Source organism: Cyprinodon tularosa, unplaced genomic scaffold (genome assembly GCF_016077235.1).
Source record: "Cyprinodon tularosa strain WSP-4 unplaced genomic scaffold, ASM1607723v1 ctg519, whole genome shotgun sequence".
NCBI lineage: Eukaryota > Metazoa > Chordata > Actinopteri > Cyprinodontiformes > Cyprinodontidae > Cyprinodon > Cyprinodon tularosa.
Window position 1 is genome coordinate 653,431 of NW_024039251.1, and position 22,740 is coordinate 676,170.

Below are 22,740 nucleotides of genomic sequence, written 5' to 3' on the forward strand. Positions count from 1 at the left end.
CAAGGCAAAAACATCTTCTCTCCATAGGTCTGCCTCATACTCCACTGATTATGACTTCAGACCAACCCTCAGACACGGTGGTGGTGGAGTAATGATCTGGGGTTTAGTATCTCTGCTGTCATCTGTATTTGTCTTTCAGGGAGATTAAGGTAACAAAGATGCTAAATGAAATCAAATCCAACAATCTGGATTTAAAAAAGTAAAAGACTGTTTTAAGCGCTGATTTTATGCACTGATTTAGGGAAAGACGTTTTCTAAACTCCAACTATAATAGAAAAATATAACCTCCTGCTGTTTATTATTAAATCAAAGACTCATTGCCCAGTGGCACACCAAATTCAGATGGTTCTATCTTTTCTTTAAGGAATCAGACATTTGAAAACATAAACTTTGTTTATACTCAGGGAATCTCAGATTTGAATATTTGTTAAATTAAATGAACAAGATGGCGGGAGACAAAACACGTTTTCATCGCACCTTAAAGAGCAAATATATCCCCGATGGTTCTGGATGGATTTTAACTGAACGTTTGACATGAAGCTCCACCATCAATCCTCCTGTGGTTCCAACCTTTCAGTCTAGCTGACCTAAAGCGGGACGTTTCTGACCTCCACTCAGATGGATGTTAACTGATCTCATCAGAACGGTGCTCTCGTATCCTCTAGGTTTAAAAACACACCACCCCTGATTTTTATCATTGTTCTTTAGGACGTAGGTCCAGCAATCCCTCCAGGAGCCTTCTGGCTTCCCTAAAACGACAGACAGCATTTGGTTTTTGTATTTGGCAATAAATCAGAAATAGATTTTTACTCAGGTGTTCCTCAAATCTAACAACCGACATGTTTCATCAGTACAGTGAATTTTCCCCCTTCAGCCTCTGAAACCTCCGAGATAAAAATAAGGTATTAGAGTGGAGGTTTGACTGCTGTCTGTTTATGTGAATTACAAAAAAAAATAGTGGAGAAGTCCTAAATAGGAAAATAGAAAGGCACAATTGTTATTCAACAAAAGCTTCCGATTGAAATGAGGAGCTTAAAGCTTTCTTTAAAGGAACTAAAATATTTTTATAAATGTGTGAGCTTTACCTGCTGCTTAATGCAGAGATTTTGTTTAGCAAACTAGGAGTGGTATGATTTTAAAACTGATTGAGAACATTTTACCAGATCGTTCTGACAAGGCACTAAAAAAATAAACAACCCCAAACTGTTTTTTTTTTCTTTCTTAAAACATTAAAATAAAGGAAAAAAATTTACTTTGAACATGTTTTTTTTCACCTTGGAAAGGCAGGGTCACAGACAGACGTGGTGTCGAGGCTCTAGGATGTTCGGCAGTATAAAAGACCATGAGAGGGAGACGCAGCTTCACCACAAAACCACCCTGATTCCAAGTTTCCACAAAATAATTAAGAAGGTTTTGTTTTTTTATCAGGAGACTATAAATCCTCAGGATCTCCTCCAGCTTCCCACTCCTGCTGGGGAGCTCCTCGCTCATCGAGGGCGGGAAACAGGAGGACGGTGAGGTCACTGAGTGAAGCTTTTCTTGATGGCCACATTGGGGAAAAGGTTGGAGAGTTCTTGGACGACCCGCGTCTCTATCTGCGAGCAGAAGGAGACATCCAGGAGGACGAGTCCAGGACACGACTGGAGGAGCTTCTTGAGTGAAGCAGCGCTCACCAAACGGGTCCCTTTTATTATTAAATGGAAATGAAAACAACATTAAATACATCCAAAATATATATCCAAAAAAAAGGTTAAATATAACAACACATTCAATTTAAACCAAAGTTGCTGGATTTATCATTATCCAGGAACAACATTTACGTTAAAGGCACAAAGAAGTCTAAGACTAAAAAAAAGTTGTCCTTAGTGATGTCATTCAGGGATTTCTTAAAATCTAAGATTAATTTACAAGGTGGAAAAAATGTTAGAAGAGGGGAGGATTTTAGTCCGCATGAGTGTTTCTGAAGGAGAGAAGACAGCCGACTCGACGTGTGCAAGAAATGAGAACAAAATTGAAAAAACTGACCAACAAGAGCGGAGAGTAAACATAACGATAAGAAAATGAAGCTGTGGGACAATTTAATTTAGCTACATGGCATCATCTGGATACACATTTTCCTAATCCAGCCTCATTTTTCTACCCTGTTCATTTCTTTCCATTAATTACTAGAGCAAGGGTTCCCAACATTTTAACCTTTTACCTAAAAATTAAAAATGAAATGCAGTATCCATCACTGAAAATATTAATACTAAAAGTGAAGTAAACATATTTATTTCAAAAATACGCCTTTTAAATGACAATGAATTTTTGAAATAATCATTTTAAATGTATTTTAATTACTTAGCAGAACATTTACTTATTTAATGGTATATTTATTAATATTCGCATCATAGATAAGATAATCTAATACAAAAATAAACTAGAAACGACCTCTGGTAAAAATGGCTGTGTCAGAATGTCGCCCCTAACCATTATATTGTGCGCTATATAGTGGTAATGCTATTTTAAATAAGCGTCAGAATGACTAGCGGAAAAAGCAGTGGATTCGAAGTTTCCCACAATGCCCCTTGAAAGGTAGAGATCATCCATGGCCACTAGACAAGCAGATATATCCAAGAATGCTTTGCGAGGAGAGTTTTCCTCGCAAAGCATCATGGGATTTGTTGTCAAAGCAGCCTGCTGTCACCTACAGCTGTCACTACCTGACAGCAGTGACAAATAAAGATGCCGCACACAGAGTCACATGACCAACGGGGAGAGGAAAGTAGTTATCATCTGTCCGAACCGTCAGTTAACTGACGATCTATATCGTGATTGAGGGGTTAGAGGTTCCGGAAAATGTTCTGACAAAGCCAATGGCTGTTTCTCAATTTACAAGAACACAAGTACGGTTTCATGTCCTCGCCAAGTATGTTCCTGAGAAGAACACAGGAAAGTATGGACTCTGGCAGAACGGGAGCAAGCAGCATAAATAAGGGTTAATTGGAACAGAAGAGTTCTTGTGATGTCATCACACGCTCGGCTCGTCTGGAGCTGCATTTCACCTCCTGTTATTAATAGTCTCTAGATAATAATAAATCCTTACTTTACTCATTTAGTTGGGGAATAATAATAAACACAAATCAAATGAACATTTTTCCAATTAAAAAAAAAAAATCGCGATAAGAACCAGCGGCCCTTCACACACGACTACGCAGAGAGAGGGCCGCTGCAGACGGGCTGTGGATACCCTCGGAGCTACGCTGGTTGCCGGGGTGCAACTTTGGAAATATTTTTTTTAATTCTGCATTAAATCCATAAATGCTGAATATAGTAACGCTTAAAGGTATCATTTTCTCGCCTCAAATGATCTTAAAACATACTTTTATTGAACAACAGCAACAGAAAAGAGAACTTTTAACTTAATACTCTGAGCTCTTTGAGCGCTAACCTGTAAGCTGCTGCTGCCGCAGTCAAGCTTTCAATCTCAAGAACGGACAAGTCTGCTCTGATGCATGCTGGGTAAATAGGGAAGGGCAAGAACAACATCCGGACTCTTTGTCTGTCTCGGTCTGCTGGTCTAGTGAATTGGAACAGTACTAGGGCTGAGGCTGATGACGTTTAACCAGCACATGAAAACGCACAAGTAGACATATTGAGAAGTGGACAATTTTAAAAAAAATTGTTGGTAACTTTTCAAGAAATCGAGCTAACGAACCAACGATGCTCCCTTTTCCTGGGTTTTTGGCTGTATCCCAAACCAGCCCCTAAATACTAACCATCCGTTTGCGTGTTCCCACGGTTTTCCGCCACATTAAGGGCCGTCCCAAACCCCGCAGTGGGTAGGGCCAGTTGAACATTCAGCCCTTAAATAGCGAGCCTGTACCAGGGGCAAGACGGCTGGAAGCGGGTGTAATGGCGAGCTAGTGGAAGAGGAAACACATGCAAATGTAATTTTTGATATTCTGTGAACCTGCGCCACAGACCTTCAGCCGCGCACACACAACGTCACTGTGTTGCCATAGGAACAACGGCTTTCCCTTTCCATTGGAAGGAAGAGGCCGTCCCATCCTCGTTTTAACCGCAGCGTATAGTTCAGGCACCTTCCACAGCTGGGAGTGGGACTTTATTGCAAGCAACACTTTATGGTTAAGGGTTAGTGGTAAGGTGGTCGTTTGGGATTCAGTTTTTGTCTTCAGTTTAGTACTTCCTGACTTTTTGAGTCTGATCCTGAAGAAATAGTCACAGCTGCCACCCTCTGATTTAGGGAGGAACTGCTTGTTCCGCAAAATATCCCATCTGCATGATTGCGGCTACCTGCATCTGGATTATAATCTGGATCATCACATCAAGTGAAATGGATTGCACCTTAGAACGAGGCACACCTCTGGAAAAAAAAACTCGATTAAAATCTGTTTAGAACCTTTCCAGTAATCCCGCTAACAATCAAACAAACATGACGGAAAACATAACGTTCTTGGTCGACTTCATAAATGTTACATCTACTTTTTCATTGCATATTTATTTGTTTCATTCATATTAATGCATTCCATTTAATATTTTGGCCCTAAACGTACCTTAGGGATCACATCATAACGATTGTGAAAACTGTTCCATCCACCCAGGGGTCCTGACCCCTACTTTGTAAACTCATGTAGACAACTAAAATTTGTAGGCGGATTTTCTCTGAGAATCTTTGTGGATTTGAGGCCTGGTCCTTGATCCACCAGGGAAATGCTGTGTTAGCTTCTATCTAAAAAGAGTGAGATAAAAAGGTTTAAGGTGTGAGCATACCAAGAATGTCAAGGTGCTGCAGCGAGGGGCAGCAGTTAGCCAGCTCCTCTATGTCCGAGTCGCAGACGGTGCGGTTGGCAGTGAGGAAGAGCTTCCTGAGTCGCGGCAGACTGCGGGCGAGTTGCTGGAAGCAGCCGCTGCTGCTCTGCAGGGTGGGACACCAACCCAGGTCCAACTCCTCCAGCATCCTGAGCAACCAAATAGCATCGTTGATCTTGTTTAGTGCATGGGTCAGATTTTACAGTAAACATATTTAACATTTTATTCGTAGAGGTATGGAGCACCTGCAGCCTGTAACGAGCTCAGCCAGGCCTCGGTCTGTCAGGTTCCTGCAGCGCCATAGGTCCAGAGAGAGCAGGGAGCGACTGCGAGACGCCAGCATGCTGGCGACAACATCGTAGTCTTCGATCTGCAGACATGATGGGATTAGTGTGAGAACTCCTTCAGGCGTTTGCTGCGTAGCTTCTCTACCTTCATCCCTGCCTGGAACCCTGATCTCAATTGTGCATCATCTGAAAAGGGTCCTCTTTAGTGGGGCTGAGATGTATCATTAATTGAATTGATTACTAAATATTAATTTAGAAATCAAATTATTACTTAGACTAATTATGCTCATACTCTAAAAAATAGTTAAAGGAATGAAAAATATTAAAATTTTCCATTTAGGAAGAAAAATCTTCCTAATAGGTATAATATATAGAAATATACTGTACTTATTTATTTATTTTTTTTTACAAGTTTTTCCATTTAAAGTTTATTTAAAGGCACAACAAGCTTTTTCAATGATCAATTTACTGATTACTAATTTATATTAATTTACTGCAAGTACCTCTTTTTAGGTGAATCAGAAAATAATAATTGGTAGATTTATAGATAACGATATAATTGGTGCAGCCCTTCATTATCAGTAACTAAATGTCGATTCATTAATATTTGCTTCAAACTGCCTGGTAGCTGCTGCTGCTGCTCCATCTGATTTCCTGTCCGTTTTTTTCCTGTCCATTTATCTTAGCAGCGCATGTAACTGTACTGTGCTGTCTAACTCAACTCTCATTGGTTGTTCTGCCTTAAGTTCTGCCTTCTCTCTTCCTGATTGGCTGTTGTCTAGTGATTATGTGTGCGTGCTTAGAGCACGAAATTAGATTTCCCGGTTACTACAATTAATATTAGGCTATGAAACTAGTCCCAATTAAAAAAACTAAATATTATCTAAGCTAAAACATGTGAAAGGTTGCAGTTCTGTAAAGAGGCAGGAGAGCGTGTTTTGATTTGTGGAACCAATGTTAGCGTCTCAAAATAATATTTAATTCTGAAGTATGAGACATTTTATCAACAAAAACCTTTTTTTTTTCTTTTCTAAAACTAAGTATTCTGAGTTAGCAGTTTTGAAGACTGCTTGCAGAAAAGCAGCAAGCAAAGACTGTAAGCTATAAAAACTCAGATTCTTAGCCACAGCCTAAGGAAAAAGAAAATGTGAGGGTTTCCCTTTTATCAATACTTTGTTGTCATTTACTGTTTTCATTTTTTGACAACACTTTTAGGCACTACAGGTATAAATAACAGGTGTTATTTCCTTTTATAGAGTATAACAACATGTAATGTTTAGATGAAATAGAATACATTGAATACAGTATTTAAAATCCAGCTTCTATGTGTGGAAATCAAGTTAATGCAGTTCTTTTGTTTCCTGTCTTTCATAACTGGATGAACTGATTAATCCAGGTGTGTCTGGCCATGGTTACTGATGTCAGGCACACCTGGATTAACTAATTTATCCAGTAGAAAATTACAGGAAACCAAAGAGCTACCATCAGTTCAGGAAGTAGTGGAGTTGTGCAGAGAGCCCATTCCCACAGAATGCTGCAACCATGTTTCACTGTCCGGATGTTGTCTGCTGAGGAGCTTTTCTCTTTTTCACTTTAGTTCAATATATTCTGTAGCTTCAAAAGTGACTGAATTTACAAATTGTTTTTTTATATGCTGTTTTTTCATTTTTCTTACCCTCACACAGCTCCCCAGGTTGAGATGTCTGATCTCAGGGCAGAAGGTCAGAATGCTGAGGATGGCTGTTTGCTGCAGGGAAAACACAAGGAAATAAGCAGAAATGTAATTATTTAGCTTTTTTTGAGGAAAAAAAACAAAAAAACAAAGTGTATTTTCAACCAGATGGGAGTAAATAAGTAAGAAAATAGTTACATTTAAGGTAATAAAAGAAGACTCCACTATCTTATTTCAAGGGCAAAATATTTAATCATTGTATCTTAAGTGAAAAACTACTAATTCCACTGAAAATTGGCCTCTTTGCCTGCTCAAATTAAGAGCAATTATAACAATTTCAAGGAATTTATAATGATTTTAAAACAGTTTTTTGCAGAGCACACAGCAAAAATTAAAAATCTAAAGGATTTTTTCTTGAAATAAGTTTTTCCCCCTGATTTGAGCAGATAAATAAGATAATCTGCCAACAGATTAAGATGTTTTACCTTTTAAATAAAAAAAGTTGACTCCAATCTTTTATTTAGAGTACTTAATATTAAATCATTGTATCTTAGGGTCAAAAACACTTGCTTCAGTGAAAGATCACCCTCTTTACACTGATCTAGAAATGAGTAAAAACGTCTTAAATCAAGTGTATTTACCCTTAATTTGAGCAGGTAAATAAGATGATTTTGCAATGGAATTAGTATTTTTACTCTTAAAATAAAATAATTAGATAATATGCATTTGAAATGAGATAAAGCAATGGCCTTTTCTTATTTTAAATGTAAATTTTCTTGTTTGATTGGCAAAGTATCTCCCTTTCCCCCTCAATTCAAGAACAAAAGTACTTATTTTAAGAAACAAAATGACTTAGATTTATATTTTTTGCAGTGTACCTGCTCAAATTAAGGGCAGACGCAGTTATTTTAACACGTTTGCACATATTTTTAGCTCAGTTTTCGCAGGGATGAAAAATAAATACAGGTGATTTAAGAATCATGTTAAAACATGTAAGACTGTAATATCTAAATAACAGAGAAAGATTCTGATGACTCCGTCCTGTCATCTGACCTTTCTTCAAACAGATTGTCTGTCGACCCAATCAGCATTTAACGTAATTTAATAAAACCCAGGAGATCCTTTTTCCACACTGCAAAGCAAAGCGAGGACAGCGGTTTCTCCTGTGGCTCCGCAGCTCCGATGCAGATATGGAAATTCAACGCAGAAATTGCCAACACGTGTACATCTGTGGCAGGAGAAAAGTGTCAGGAGATGAAAGTGAAAGCCTCTTGTGAGTGTGTGTGTGTGTGTGCTCTGAACTCAGTCTGGCATCTTTATAAACGCCTCTCTCTCTCCGGTGAGCTACTCATTTAATTAGAGCACTGACAGGGTAATGACAGCCGAGATGTCAGGAGCCCTGGCAGACAAACAGCTCTCACTGTCTGTCCGGGGTGTAAACAACCCATAGAGTGCTGCCTGGCTCCACCGCAGAAACCCGACGCCGCCTGTCGTCCAGAACACGACGAGAGCCGCAGAAATGCTGCGCTGGAACACCAAACCAAACCTGAGGACAGGTTTTACACGGCAGACGTGATCGTACCTGAACACACCACATTATGTGTCTTTAAAGCATCGACTAGCTGCCTCATTTTACACCCCTTGCAACGTTTTATATATACGCCGTATAACGCTGTAAGTGTAGGAAGCCAGTGGTTCCAGCTGCTGTAGACATAAATCAGAGGTGTGGAGAAACACTTAAAGAAAGCTGCTAACCTGCAAAGATGAGCAACTTGGATGAAACTAACAATCTAAGATTTAAGAGCGTTCGCAGATTTGAATCGATCCAAAACATTTCAGCCTGAGATCTCAAAAATAACAATGCAACACACTGACAACCCCCTAAAAACACATAATTACTTCACTCTTTTTATTAATTATTTTAACTAATTTTAATAATTCAATTTAATTTAATTTAAATGTATTTTTCATTATTTAATGAGACATTAAGCCCATTTTACAATTTAAGTGAATATTTTATAATAAACTTCAGATCAATAAATTAATCTTAGATGCATTTATTTCAGATTTTACATTTATGTATTTAATGATATATTTTGCCGTTCCACATGCTTGACGGATCACATCACAATCATTTTCTGACCCTCATTTTGTGTCTCATGATCCCTGGAGGGTTCCGACCCCTATTTTGGGAACCCTATATCTTAACGATGCATTTAAAGCCTTAAAATGAACCATAGATTTACAGCGGTGGCTTCATCACATCCTGAACTATAGGAACCACAGTGCTTTCACAGTGATGAGAAAAATAATCGCCACATTTACTGGAACCCAAAGCTTGTTCCTAGGATAAAATGAAAATGTATTTTCTTCACACATGAGGGCTTCAAGGAACTTATGATTAGTGCTTCACAACTTCCTGTTTCTCTGGGGCTTAAATATAACAAGTCAAGGAGTGACGTTTCTCTTAGCGCCTCTAATGAAACTATAGGAAAAACAGGAGAAAATCAGTTAGAACCAGTTACTTTATATTAGTCTGAAATATAAAGTTCACACAAAAGAAAGCGAAAAAGAAACAAATCTCACTTTTGTTCTTAAAAAGTTGTGTTGCACCGATACAAATACCAGTATCAGGCAGGGCCCCGATCCATCAATAAAATAGTGGTATTGGTATCAGCAGATACTGCACAGCCAGGTATTGGGTATCGGGGCCAGAAAATGGCATCAGCGCAACAAAACTTAAAACTAAACCTTTTTTTTTTAAAGAAATTAAGCTTTTCAGCAGCTGGACGGCTTTTTAAAGGCTCCTTTAAGTTAGAATCTAATACCCCATTTACACTACCCTTGAAAAACCGTGCCGAGCCCGGTCCGAGCTCAGTAACTGAGATAACTTATCGTGTGTAAATGGAAAGCAAACTGAACTGAACCGAGCTAGACACAACCGGACCGCCCTAACTGCAGACCAGTTCCAGAGGTGGGCTCGGCTCAGTTTTTCCCTGGCTTGGTTCTCTGATAACAAGAGCGCATGAGCAGAACGCATCATCTCCGTCTTGCTGCACCTCGCGATTCACACTCCATTCCAGTAGATGGCGGTAATGCCAGAAACAGAAGAAGAACAACAACTTCTTCAACTATAAACAACAATCGAAATCTTCTCCACACAACATTTTAAATAATAACACCGAAGTACAGCAATAATAATCAAGCATAACTTTCTGAATGTGACGGGCGCCGCCATTTTGATTTGCTTGATTCCCTCCTTCTTTGTCTTCTTCTTCTTGTGTTTTCTATGGCGGTTGGCAAACAACTTTTGGTGCATTACCGCCACCAACTGCTTGATTTCCTCTTTCAATACTGGCAGTAATACCGCAGATCGTCACTATGAGGCGAGGAGTCGAGGAACCGAGATAGCGTGATGTGTAAACGGTCGTCAGAACCGAGCTTGGCCTGGTTAACTGATCCGAGCTCGGACCGGTCTCGGCATGGATCAGTTTTTCAAGGGTAGCGTAAATGGGGTAATAGTGGAGAACATGTGGTGCTGCAGGTCTTTCTCTCATCCTGGAAGCCAAGTAAAAACAGTCTGGAATATAAAAGTCGAGAGGTTTTTGCTACCTAATTCAAAACATGAAACAACGGGACCTCTTAGCGGGGTAATGATGGAGAGATTCTGCAAAGATTCCTCCATCTGTGCCTCCAGCCTGGATAAACGTTACAGGAGAGGATTAAGGGATGCCAGGGCATACTTGATTCCTCAGATGTCTTAGGGGGAAAAAAGTCTTGGTGGAACAAGCCTTCATGTCAGACATCTTTGTGCGTAAGTAGGAACTCTGAGGACAGTGCGCGTGGCACGGTACATGCTCGACTCTCTGGGAGAGTTTCACGTCTACCAACAGGCAAGACATGAAAGTGAAAGCCTGAACGTGCAACCTATTAAGAAAAGGATGGCCAAAACAAAAAATATATAAAAGGTGGTCATTTGTTTTCCCCACCAAATACAGTGGGTACGGAAAGTATTCTGACCCCTTAATATTTGCTAACAACAAAAAAGTTCAGTTTATTTGTCATTAATGTACACTTAGCAGCCCATCTTGACAGAAAAAAAGCAGAAATTTAGAAATTTTTTACATTTATTAAAAAGAAAAACTATCAAATGATTTTAGCAAATGGTTGCAATGAAACAAAAAGTGAAACATTTAAAGGGGTCTGAATACTTTCTGTACCCACTGTAAATGTGCAACATTGGCTGATGATTACAGCTTGTGTGTAAGAATCTACCAAGAGCCTCAACAGACCTCAAGATGAGAGCAAAACCTGAAATGTTTGTTAAATGAAGGCCTGCTGAGTCCGCTGAGCGACCTTACCTCTATCTTGGTGCGGTACAGCACCAGTCTGCGAAGGTGGACAAGTTTGGAGATGTGTGTGAAGGCCTGTGGATGGAGGCGGTCGCATGAGGACAGGTTAAGCTCCTGCAGTCTGGGACAGGACTGGGCGATGACCTCCAAACAGGGCTCATTCAGGAAGTGACAGCACGACAACTCCAGGCAGACCAGGCTCAGACCGCGGGCCTTCATGAAACTGAGGGAATGGAAGAGAAGACAGGAAGAGGCAGAGTCATGATTTGTTTGTTGTTCTTCCTTCTTAAACTCAGAAGAACCTGACTTTAAAAGTGTTCGTCCTTCCGAGCGTCTGCTAGTTCTTCTGAGGTCATTCCACTGTGGCCTGCTGTTAGTCTGACCTGCTGAAGCCTGTCAGGGTGAGGGCTCCACGGTTTCCAGTCCAGGACAGGTTGAGCCTCTGGAGGAGGGTGCATCTGCTCTGCAGGTGTCCCAGGGAGGCGTCACTCAGCCGGGCCCAGTATGGCTGCAGGCTCAGCTGGGTGTACTGCAGCGGGTCGCAGCAGTGCTGGTGCAGCAGCTTGCAGCTCTGGGCCAGACGGCAGAGGTCTGGCAGGGTCAGGTGGCTCAGAATCAGCTGGATGAGCTGAGGACAGAAGACGGGGAGACGGGTCAGGAGAGGACTTTAGTTGGGATGAAAAGAAGCAAAGCGTAACGTAAAGAAATACAGAAAATCTGAACAGCTCTCATCTTAGACCCAAAGCACAGAGAACAGGATGAGCGGTGAGGTGAGGCAGCTTGTTCTGCTTCGTGTTTGTGCGCCCGAGTGTGTCGCCGTGCATCAACAACAAGCCACGTTCGAGCCGGCATCGTCTGACAGATAATAGCTATATTGTGTTTCAGAGACGAGGACGTGGCGGTTGTGTGGACGGCTGTTAATGGCAGCGGCTTGGAGCGGGGAAAAGAGAACAAGCTGCAGGAGCGCCGCCAGCACTTTGAAGCGCACCGCAGACAATGTGATAGGAACGGCATGAAATTGGCTCGGTGTCCGAGAATGTGCTCAAGACGACGAGGAAAGAGCGCCAGAACATGTCCAAGCAGAGCCTTCATGTGTTTGTGAGCAAGGATACAAAGAGCCCCTTGGAAAAGTGTTCAGACCTGATGAACTTTTCACACCATTGTCACATTAATTTAAGTATTTCAGCATATTCAACTGGTCTCTTATGTGACCAAAAAACTCAGAAGGGAGTAGAATAGAATAGAAACAACCTTCATTGTTCTGAAGAGGGGATATTCACTGTTTCCTGTAGCAAAATTGACAAAATGAGACTGCATTATTCATAAATCATATGAAAAAACGAAAATGTTGGTAAATGTTTTGCAATGAATAAAAATAAAAAACCTAACTAAACACTTTCCGCATCTTTCTGCAATGAGGCTGCTGCAAATGAAGACCCCAAATAACGAACCCAGCACCTTTATCTGGTTTTACAAGACTTGAGAGTTCATCTGCTTAACTGTTTCTTTCCAAAACAAAGCCAGTTCACCGGTACCCTCTCTAACATAGAAAGTATTTATGGAGCTCATGTTCTGCTTCTATCATACTAAACTCCCAGTCGCCCTCAGCAGAAGGCCGCTCTCATTGTTCCTGGAGGTTTCTTCCTGTTAAAGGGAGTTTTTCATCTCCACTGTCGCTGCATGCATGCTGTGAGGGATTGCTGAATATCTACTGTCACTACATGCTGATCCAGGAGGAGCAAATCCTGCAGAGTCAATGACTGGATGCAATCATCTGGGTTTTCCTCAGACAGAATCTTTGAACCAATCAGTTTCTATTATCTGGTGGAATTGTCTTTGTAAAGAGCATAAAGATGACATGTGTTGTAAATTGGTGCTAAATAAATAAACTGAATTGAATAAAATGTAAATGTTGATATTGATGTGACCTACAAACATAATCTCTACTTTCACAGGGACTACTAGCATGGCAGTGGCCGCCCAGCCAGACTTATGCCTTTTACACAGTATATCAGCCTGGAAAGCAGCTGGTAGAGCCTGGTTTTAAAGGTGGGACCAGAAACAGTTTAGAACCAATCAGATAACTCTGGATGTCAGGATAAATGTGTTTTTTATTTAGGAAAAGCAGCCAGTTGTTGAAATTTTAGCGTCATAAACAGCTCTATCTGAGCATAATAAAACTGCGCTCTGTTACAGTGGCAATCTTTGAGCATTAAGCCTTACCAAGCTGACTAAAGGGCAAATTATACTTCTGCAACCGCACACATCAAATGTCGCTTGGGTCTGGTCGCGAACCACTTTTGCTGGTATGCTTCTGCACAGTTGGTCTGGAATTTCTAGGGACGCACAGCAGTTTCCCGCCAAGGCTTAAGGGGGATGCTATTCGAGGTCTCGCGAGAACTTCAGCGGCGCCAGAAGAAGTGTTGATCTGCCAAAACAACAATGGAATCTGTGCAACCGCACACAAAGTATAATCTGCCCTTTACACTCCATTTAAGTCCGCTTGGCTGGCCAGTCTAATGGACGACAGACGTGAAGTAGCACTAGCTACAATCAGCAGGTTACCATGAATGGATATGCATTAATATGCAGGGTTGCAATAAATTAACATATATCCTCCACATTACTTCAAGGTGAACTACTACTGGCATTTCTTATAGGTTTCTCTCACTGACGGCCTTCTTTTTTGTTTGTTTAGAGCGGGGCAGACGACCAGTTTATTCTGGTTATTACTGGTTTATCCTGTCGAAAGATCTTCTCCTACCTGAACTGTGGATTCTTAGTTTCTCCAGAGTCACTACAGGACAAGTGAACAAGCTGTTCTTTCCTAAACGGCTTGTTTGTTTTGAGTATGTTTTATTTATTTATTTTTATTTTTTTATTGTGTCATTCCTTGTCTACAATTGAATGGCTTTTCTTAGGATGTTGATGAATAATCACAATATATATAACTTTGTATTTTTCCTGATATCACGTTATACATTGATGGACTCATTTAAAGGTGTAGGGGTGCTTTTTTTCCCCAATTATCAGCATTAAAAGAAAATGGTGTAAAACAAATCCATGCCACACTTTTCAGTTTCGGAGAGGTTGATTGTTTTTCTTCCACTTCCAAATTAGGTGGCATTTGATTCCTTTAAACCTATGGATATAGACAAAAGAATAATTTTAGGAGTAACTGTAAATAAATTATTTATCAGATTAAATCAGTTCCATCAGATTAAACTGGTTGCCCCTGTTGCCCCGATCAAATAGAGGGCACTGATCGTTTTGCATCTCTGTTCATTGGAAATGGTTCATTGTTCATATATCTGATTCATCTTTTTTAATTAAGTAATGTTTAAGTAATGCAATAGGTTCGTTTTTGTTTCTCCATTTTTTTTTTCTGTTACTCTTTGTCCCTGCTGGGGTCACGAGGGGTGCTGGTGCCTATCTCCAGCTGTCTACAGGCGAGAGGCAGGGTCCGCCCTGGACGGGTTGCCAGTCTATTGCAGGGCAACACAGAGACAAACAGGACAAACAACTATTCACACCTAGGAAGAATTTAGAGAAGCCAATTAACCTAACAGTCGTGTTTTTGGACTGTTTTTGGGAGGAAGCCGGAGTACCCAGAGAGAACCCACCCATGCACAGGGACACCATGCAAATTCCATGCAGAAAGAAAATTCAACCCAGAACCTTCTTGCTGCCGGACTGAGCAGTCCGGTTTTGTTTTGTTTCCTCTCATTAATAAATGTAATAATGTGTAAGAAAGCATGTTTTTGTTTATTCTGTCGGTATTTAATACAGATGTTACCACGCATTGTCAAAATATAATAACGTGCGATTGATTTTAATTCAGCGTGCTGTAAAAAATATATTTAGTTATGGAAAGATCTTTTTGATACAAGGGAAAACTTTTCAGGAAAATGGCCACTTAGCAATTAATCTAAGTCGAGTGTAAAGAAGTTTAAGAGGTTTTGGTACTTTTTTCAGGGCAATGTATGCTATTCCGGTAGATAACTGTATTCACTGTGTTCCTATAGTGTTTACGTTCATCAGTCACCTCATACGGCAGCCTGTCAAAGTAGCCGTTGGCTGTCCTGTGTTGCTTTCCATCTCCCCCGTGTTTGAAAGCACCTCCAATGTCACACAGCTCGTCCTCGCTGTCGCTCAAGTCACTGATGTCGATGAGAGGCATCTTATAAAGCGCCAGCATGGGTCTCTCCTTCACCCCGCGGAGGATGACGGCGTCCAGCTCGGTGTAGTAGTCCAGCAGGGAGCTGTTGACCTCCAGGCGCAGCAGGTTGGTGGGAAAGTTGATGTGCTTGATTTTTGGAGAGAACTGTCGAGCTTGGGGAGTCAGGGCCTTGGTGGGCTCCCCCGACCACAACACTTCCCACCTGGACAACAGAGAGCCAATTATAGTTTGGTAACTGATTTACAGATTAAGTTAATGATCCTTTGCTAAAGGAGCATGACATTTTGGATAAGCATGATCTATCATCCTTTGCTGCTTCTTTTATTTAACACTAAGAACTGATATATTCCAGTAGAGAGATCATTCTACAATCTCTGGACTTCTTCAGACTCAAATTAATCAAAAATGTAAATTTTATTCCATATTAAGATGCAATTCAATTCATTTTGGCTTCTTGGATGGAGACAAACTCTGATTAGTTATTAATCTAAAACCCTTCGTTTTTGGGTTTCATTTCCCAAAACATCTCCCCTTGCTTGTAACAATAATTGAACGTTAAAGAAACACTTTTTATTATATTGACTGAGATGATCCTTAATTATCAATACCTTATGTTTTCCGAAAAAGGAACAAAAATCAGGAGTCTCTGAGAGCTAGAAGCCCCTAAAAAATCCCTGCCTTTCGGTCCAAATGTAAAAACCAATCGGAAGCCTTCATCTCTGCCCCCCGACCGCTCATCAGGTTTGGAGATTGACGGAAATATTCACAACACCCCTTTGCAAAACTCTTGAGGTAAATATTACTAAAAATGACATGCTAAAACGTGTATGGTTAGTATTGCTAAACCTAGCATCCTACCTTGAAAGCCACTGCAATAATATATTTTATTTACAGGTGAATGAGACATGAGGTAGTTAGGTTTAAGTCTATATTTTATCTGTATTTAAAGAAATGCCTGAGTCGGCCCCCCCTCTGCTCCCCTTGCGGGGGAGAATGTAACTTTGAACGGAGGGAGAGAGCTGCTTTCAAATCTTGCTAGCTCTCCAACATTACCAACCATAGCTTTAATGTTGTACTGATGAAATGGGTGGGTGGAGCGTTACCTGACATCAGTCGGAGGGTTCTGAGAGAACGGGTTGTGAGAGCAAGCCAGGATTTGGACGATGGCTCCAGGATAATAGGTCTCAAACACTTCCACCGCCGTTGGGTAGACCGGCTCCTCAAAGCCCAGCTCGATGTAATCCTGGCTGTGGAAGCTGTCGGGAGTCCGGCGAAACGGTAAAGGAGCACTGGAACACTGTTCCCACCACTTCCCATAAGCTCTGAAGACGGCGGTCTGGGTGAAGTCCCCGGAACTGGGGTACACGTTAGGGACCCCAGCCAGGTTCCACATGGTATAGGACATGCTGTTCTCACTGCCATAGTGGGAGCTGAAGTCCAGAACCTCCTTGGCGTACTGCTCCACTTCCACACTGACCGGCAGCACCGCCCGCTGGCCCGATTCCACGGCACGCCGGCTGGTCAGTGCCTCGCCTCGAGTCCCGCTCCTGGAGCGCCGCCGCAGACATATATAGTAAAACATGCTCAAGAGGGTTAACATAGGGAAGTCTGGGAATGATGGGGGCAGAGGGGTGAAACGGAGGCTAGACAGAGGAAGAGCCTCCACCTACTGGTAGCATATTGTCTCAAGAGGTGGGGACGAACAAAACGCAAGCTAGAGGCGCGGCTGCATGCATGACCTGTGGGTTAGGCAGAGACAAACACAGACATGAGTGGGAAGAGCAAAATATTAAGTCTGACAGTACAGAGCACAACCATCAGTCACATTCAGTAAATGGAGGGCCTTATAAAAGCATCAACCCTCGCTTTGTCAGATTAGAAGTAAAAACTCTACTGTATTTAACTGGGAAAGTGGCAAAAACCTAAAAGAAAAAAAGAAAAACAATCACACATTTTCTGCAAACCTTAAACACACAAGTTCAAATGTTTTCAACCCATCTGGTTTGATCCATGTGAATAATATCACAAAAACAATTGTGTTGTTTATCAAGCTCTACTGCAAAGGCCTGACATGAACGTCCCTCAGAGCATGGCTACAAGCTAGAATACAAGGTTTAATTCTTAGTAGGTCCCATGACACAGCAGACCAACACCAAATACCACATCCCCATTTTAAAACATGGTCTTGGAGGTATCATGCTGTGGGGAGGCTAAATATCAAACAGTCCTGAAAGTAAACCTGTTAAACGATACAAAAGACTGGATAGGGCTGAGGTTTACCTTCTAGCAGATCTATAACGGCCAAAGCTAAAATTATAAATGGCTTAGATTGAATAATGTGTATATGTTAGAAGGGTGCAATCTAAGGACCGCCCTCAAATTGATTAAGAATCAGTGGACAAAAACTTTGATATAAACGTTCCTTATATAAACTTCAGGCTTTAGATGGCCTAACGTAAAAAAGAAAAAAAGATTTGCTGCTATATTGGCAGAAATAGGAGGTTCTACACCTTAATACTCAGATGGGGGGAAATGTGTGAAAAACACCTCTGAGGTATAATTATTAGTTGTTAGGATTCATTTTCATTTAATTTAGGATTCCTGCACCACTTTGTGTTCTGTTAATGCTGATGATGGTGGCTGTAATATGATGAAATGAGGAAAACTTAATAAAAACTCCTCGTTTCCCTGGCGATGAGACACTTTTTAGGGGAAAGGATGAATAACAATAAACATCTGTATCAAAATAAAGCTAAAGCTCTGAAAAAACTACTCTAGTGCGATGAATGAGGCTGACAGTCAAGAGGTTTACCGTTGCAAAGGTGGATCTCCTTGAGTCTGGGTTTCATCACCATGGTAACAAAAACCGACACAGGTTTGAAGCAAAGATCAGTCTATTTAAACATATTTTGCAAGTCATCCCTTTGGTTAACAAATTAGGAAAGCATCAAAGGAATATCAGAGAACGCTAAAGTTAAAGCACCCTAAGATATTAGTAGTAGAGCTGAAATGATTAATTGATTATAGAAATCATCGTCAACTAATTAAGTTGAGTCGTTAATTGGAATAATGGTACTCAGACTAAAAAAGATGCCGTTTGCAGAAAGAATAACCTACATAAGGCCATAAATAAGACAAAACTACAGATAAAACTAAAATATTTATACACATGGAGTATATATTTCCATTAAAGATTAAATTGCTTCTAAATTGATATATCTATAAAAATCAAATGTGAATTAATGTATATTTTGTACATGTTTTGACATTTGCAATTTTTTTAAAATGTGCAATGAAGGCTTTTTATCTTATTTAAAATCTCGGTTTTTAATAAAAGTAAATTTTCAATTAATTAATCAATCTGAAGAAAAAATTATTACAAAAATTCACAAGTGCAGCGCTAAGATGCTCTATGCACAACTCCACTACTTCCTGAACTTAAAGGAGCTCTTTTGTTCCTTGGCTTTCATTATTGGATGAACTGATGAATCCAGGTGTGTGTGGCCATGGTTACTGAGATCAGACACACCTGGATTAATCAATTCATCCAGTAGAAAAAGACATGAAACAGCTGCCTTAAATTCAGAAAGTACTGGCCTGGTGCGCAGAGCACACAGAGCTTTTGGGGTTTTAAATAAAATGCAGCATTTTCCAAATTTTTTGTGATTGAAACTAAACAGGAACTGCTTTGATGAAGTGTTTATACTCCTTGAAGTTTTTCCTATTTTTTCACATTAAAAAAACTACTTCAAGGTGCTTAGACTGAGATCTAAAACATATTGAGAGGCGTCTGTCTCTAGTTTCAGCCCTCAGTGATGGAACGGCCTTCCTCATCATCAATTATTATTTAATGCTGTTTTATTTGTTGCTAATAAAGTTTAGTACTGTTCAACTCAAGTTGCTTTTTACTATTCTAGTGTTTATTATTCATTTTTGTTGATTTACATGAATGTATTTTCACAGTTTTAGTAATAATAATAGGGATGCACGATATAATCGGCCCCCTATCGGTATCGGCCTGTATTGGCCTTATAACTGAATATCGGACATCGGCCACCCCACCGATATTTAACCCGATATTTGATCAGCTGAGTTCTAAAGTCTAAAAAAAAAAAAAATATACTACTTCTTCTTCTTCCTCAAAAACTTCTTTTTTACAGACTTAAACTTCTAAAGACGAGGGAAAAAATATTGATACATTAAAATATCACAATATCTTCATATGCTGATATATTGCCATTTAAAAACATCATATCAATCTCTTATACTAATGAAATATTGCTATATGTCATCGTTATGCTACAAATTCCCCTGAAAATTCATGAAATTTTGCCATATTTTTATATGTTGAAATATTGACGCGGTATCGATCAATTTTACTAACAAAATCTCACAAGAATTTGCAAAATATCACGAGAGTTTGTAACAGAACGATTAAATTTCACGAGATTATGAAAGTAAAATAGATCGATACCGCGTTTTTAAAAATCTATTTGATATCAGCATATGAAAATATATTTGAGTATATTATTTTTCAAAGTGTCAGAAATGGATAACAAAACTGCTATTTTCAATGACTACTTATTTTTGTCCAGCTTTAACATCGGTATCGATATCGGTTATCGGCTACATGAGTTTTAAAATATCGGCATACCAGATATCGGCCAAAATCCCAATATCGTGCATCCCTAAATAATAATTTAACTTTATTGATCTCACAATGGAGAAATTACCTCTGCATTTAAGCCATCCCCTTGGGGAGCAGTGGGCTGCCATTGTGTGGCGCCCAGGGAGCAGTGTGGAGTTAAGGGTCTTGCTCAGGGACCCAGACTGCAGGCTGAAACTCAGAACCACTGGATTCCAAGCGCAATGCTCTAACCACTAGACCGCCACTCTACCTAGAAATACAATATGACTCTTAAGCAATTATTAATATAATTTGTTGCTTTTCCTCCAACTTCCTCTAAATAATGTGTTTGGTGTTTTTATGCCAGTCCTGTTATTTCTAACCTCTGTAAAACAATACATGTTACACCAATATGCAGAGGTGTCAAGTAACAAAGTACAAATACTTAGTACTAATACGCCACTGACCGATATGTATGAAAATACAATAAAAAAAAACTTTAAGGCTGAAAAAAGACTGATTGATCTAATCTTGAGCAAAAAAAAAAAAAAAAAAAAAGGATTTTAATGAAACTGCTGGTGGGGGGATGAGGCTATATATACTTTTCTATTTACTGCACAAACATCAGGAAATGTGTTAGTCTATTATGGGGCCAGTTTTGAAAACTCAGCTACAGGTATACAGTATAGAATTAAGTGCATCTCTTCATAAAGAGCAAACATACAAAGTTAACCTTGTTTAAAGAACAGGCTATGCTTTTTCAGGCCTCAGTTACCACTACACTGTAGGTTTGTTGACAGTAACAATAAGGGGCCAGTTTGCTGCTCCTTATTGTCCTGCAATTATTCAGGATTATCAATACCTAAACACATGTTAAAGTTTAACTTTTGACCTTAACACAAGGATTCAACTGATATATTGGTGTAATCCTCCAGGAAATAAACAGGAAAGCATAGAGGGAAACGTCTGAATTAGAAAAAAAAACATGTAAATAAAGATTGTAATACCAATATGTATATAAATATAAACTAAAGCTAAAGTAACTTCCTCTATAACTCTTCTGGCTCTCTATGCTAATTTCCAGTGCAACCGGTATATTAACGGTTGTCGGTTTTCTGTAAGAAAAGAAAACATTAAAATGTGGTTTTGTTGGGTGAAATAAAGGAATATGTTTGTATTGTGTTAGCGGTGGCTAATGTTAAATAGCTGGGGTTAGCTAACATCCAGATAAGCTGAGCTGTCAACCATTAGCTTCCACTGGACAGCTTCAACAGCGAAACACTCAAAGCAAATAAACACAAAGTCAATTTACGGTAAACGGAGATCATTGGATCCATTCATTTGGATGTGTCTTCTTTTCTTCAGCTTTATCCTGATATTTCAATTGGCAAAAAACCCAAAACATTCCTGTCGATTAGCTCGTGTTGCGTTCTAGGGCTGTCCGGACAACGCAGTGACTCACCAAGATCTCATTAAAACCAAAGAGTAAATATCATAATATTACGAGGAATAACACTAAAAAAAAATAAATTATCATTTTATTGAGAAGTTTTGTAATCAAATATAAGCTACCAGTAAAAATGTAATGTAAAGTAGTTAGCCCATACATGGTTATGTGTACTCCCCCCAACATATACACGGCTGCAATCATTTAATTTTGATTTAAATGTTAATTATATAAGACGAAGTATTATTAAATAAATCCGCACGGCCAAATATAACAAGACATGTTTAAGACATGTTTTTTTAAAGGTGACCAACGAGTCGCAGGTAAGCATAATTAGAAGTTACGAGCGCACTTGAAGGTAGCACAAGATGTCAACATCCGGGATGGAGACCTTCTTTCGCAAAGGATTATGGGGGCAGTAGTTTGTATGATGAAGAAAAACCTACACAAAATGTAAAGACAGAATTTATAGGGGTTTTCTTTGCAGCAAAAAAAGTAAGATTTGTTTCAAAAAGATTTTTTTGCATACATACATATATATATCTTTATATATATATATATATATATATATATATATATATATATATATATATATATATATATATATATATATATATATATATATATATATATATATATATATATATATATATAACTAAGAAATATCTTTTCAGCTTGTCTTTGTCTAATCTAAGTAATCTAGTTATATTCTAACCATACATTCCACTTCATAGCATTCAGAAAAACTATGTCCACTGACTAGTCAACTAAGTAACAGTGATATCAGGTGTGATTGTCAATATTAGAGTTTAAGTGTACATTTTGTCATCAAAATTAATCTGTTAAGACAGCTAGTAAAGAACTTTATTTTAGAAACAAATTTTAATGCCTAAACAGGTCACAGCATGTTTTAGTATTATGTTTCATATTAGATAGTTTTATAGAGTCAAGCAATACATTTTTTTCTGATATTTAAAGACCTTATACTATGAGGTGCCCCCAGGGACATAAATCAGAATTAACTTGCATATACACATATTAAATTACACTCTTCCATATAATATACTGAAAACCTCACACAAACACTAGTAAAAAGCTCTCACATAAACTAGTGAAAACATTGACCTCTTATATAATCTACTCAAAAGCTCTCATACAAAGTAGTGAGAACTGTTCATATAAACTGGTGAAAAGCTTTACCTTTCATACACACTACTAGAAAGCTTTCATATACACTATTAAAAAGCTCTCATATACACTACTAGAACGCTCTCATATACACTATTAGAAAGCTCTCATATACACTATTAGAAAGCTCTCATATACACTATTAGAATGCTCTCATATACACTATTAGAACGCT

The 22,740-nt window shown here is 39.2% G+C and overlaps 1 protein-coding gene across 3 annotated transcripts; it reads right to left on the reverse strand.

Annotated features, from left to right (window-relative positions):
* Positions 1–1,272: 1,272 nt before the first annotated feature.
* Positions 1,273–21,371, reverse strand: fbxl4 (F-box and leucine-rich repeat protein 4). Of its 3 annotated transcripts, XM_038303727.1 has the most exons (10): positions 21,243–21,371; positions 16,974–17,042; positions 16,407–16,850; positions 15,169–15,505; positions 11,507–11,751; positions 11,133–11,346; positions 6,775–6,846; positions 5,058–5,182; positions 4,774–4,961; positions 1,273–1,684 (listed from the first exon to the last, which is right to left on the reverse strand). In XM_038303727.1, exons 3-10 carry the CDS (start codon positions 16,706–16,708, stop codon positions 1,521–1,523), a joined length of 1,647 nt encoding a protein of 548 aa, XP_038159655.1. In that variant the 5' UTR covers positions 16,709–16,850; positions 16,974–17,042; positions 21,243–21,371; the 3' UTR covers positions 1,273–1,520. The 3 variants fall into 3 exon arrangements, with proteins under 3 accessions (XP_038159655.1, XP_038159654.1, XP_038159652.1); XM_038303726.1 differs by lacking the exon at positions 16,974–17,042; XM_038303724.1 differs by having other exon boundaries at positions 16,407–17,042.
* Positions 21,372–22,740: the final 1,369 nt, after the last annotated feature.

Bases quoted from the DNA above. Each gene is read 5' to 3' on its own strand.
- fbxl4 (XM_038303724.1), bottom strand. From the start codon at position 16,903: ATGTTAACCCTCTTGAGCATGTTTTACTATATATGTCTGCGGCGGCGC. The intron at 11,752-15,168 runs GTGACTGATGAA...TTCTGTCCTCAG, and splicing joins TTGACAGGCTGCCGTATGAG to CTCATCCAGCTGATTCTGAG. The intron at 1,685-4,773 runs GTATGCTCACAC...TAATAATAAAAG, and splicing joins GCAGCACCTTGACATTCTTG to GGACCCGTTTGGTGAGCGCT.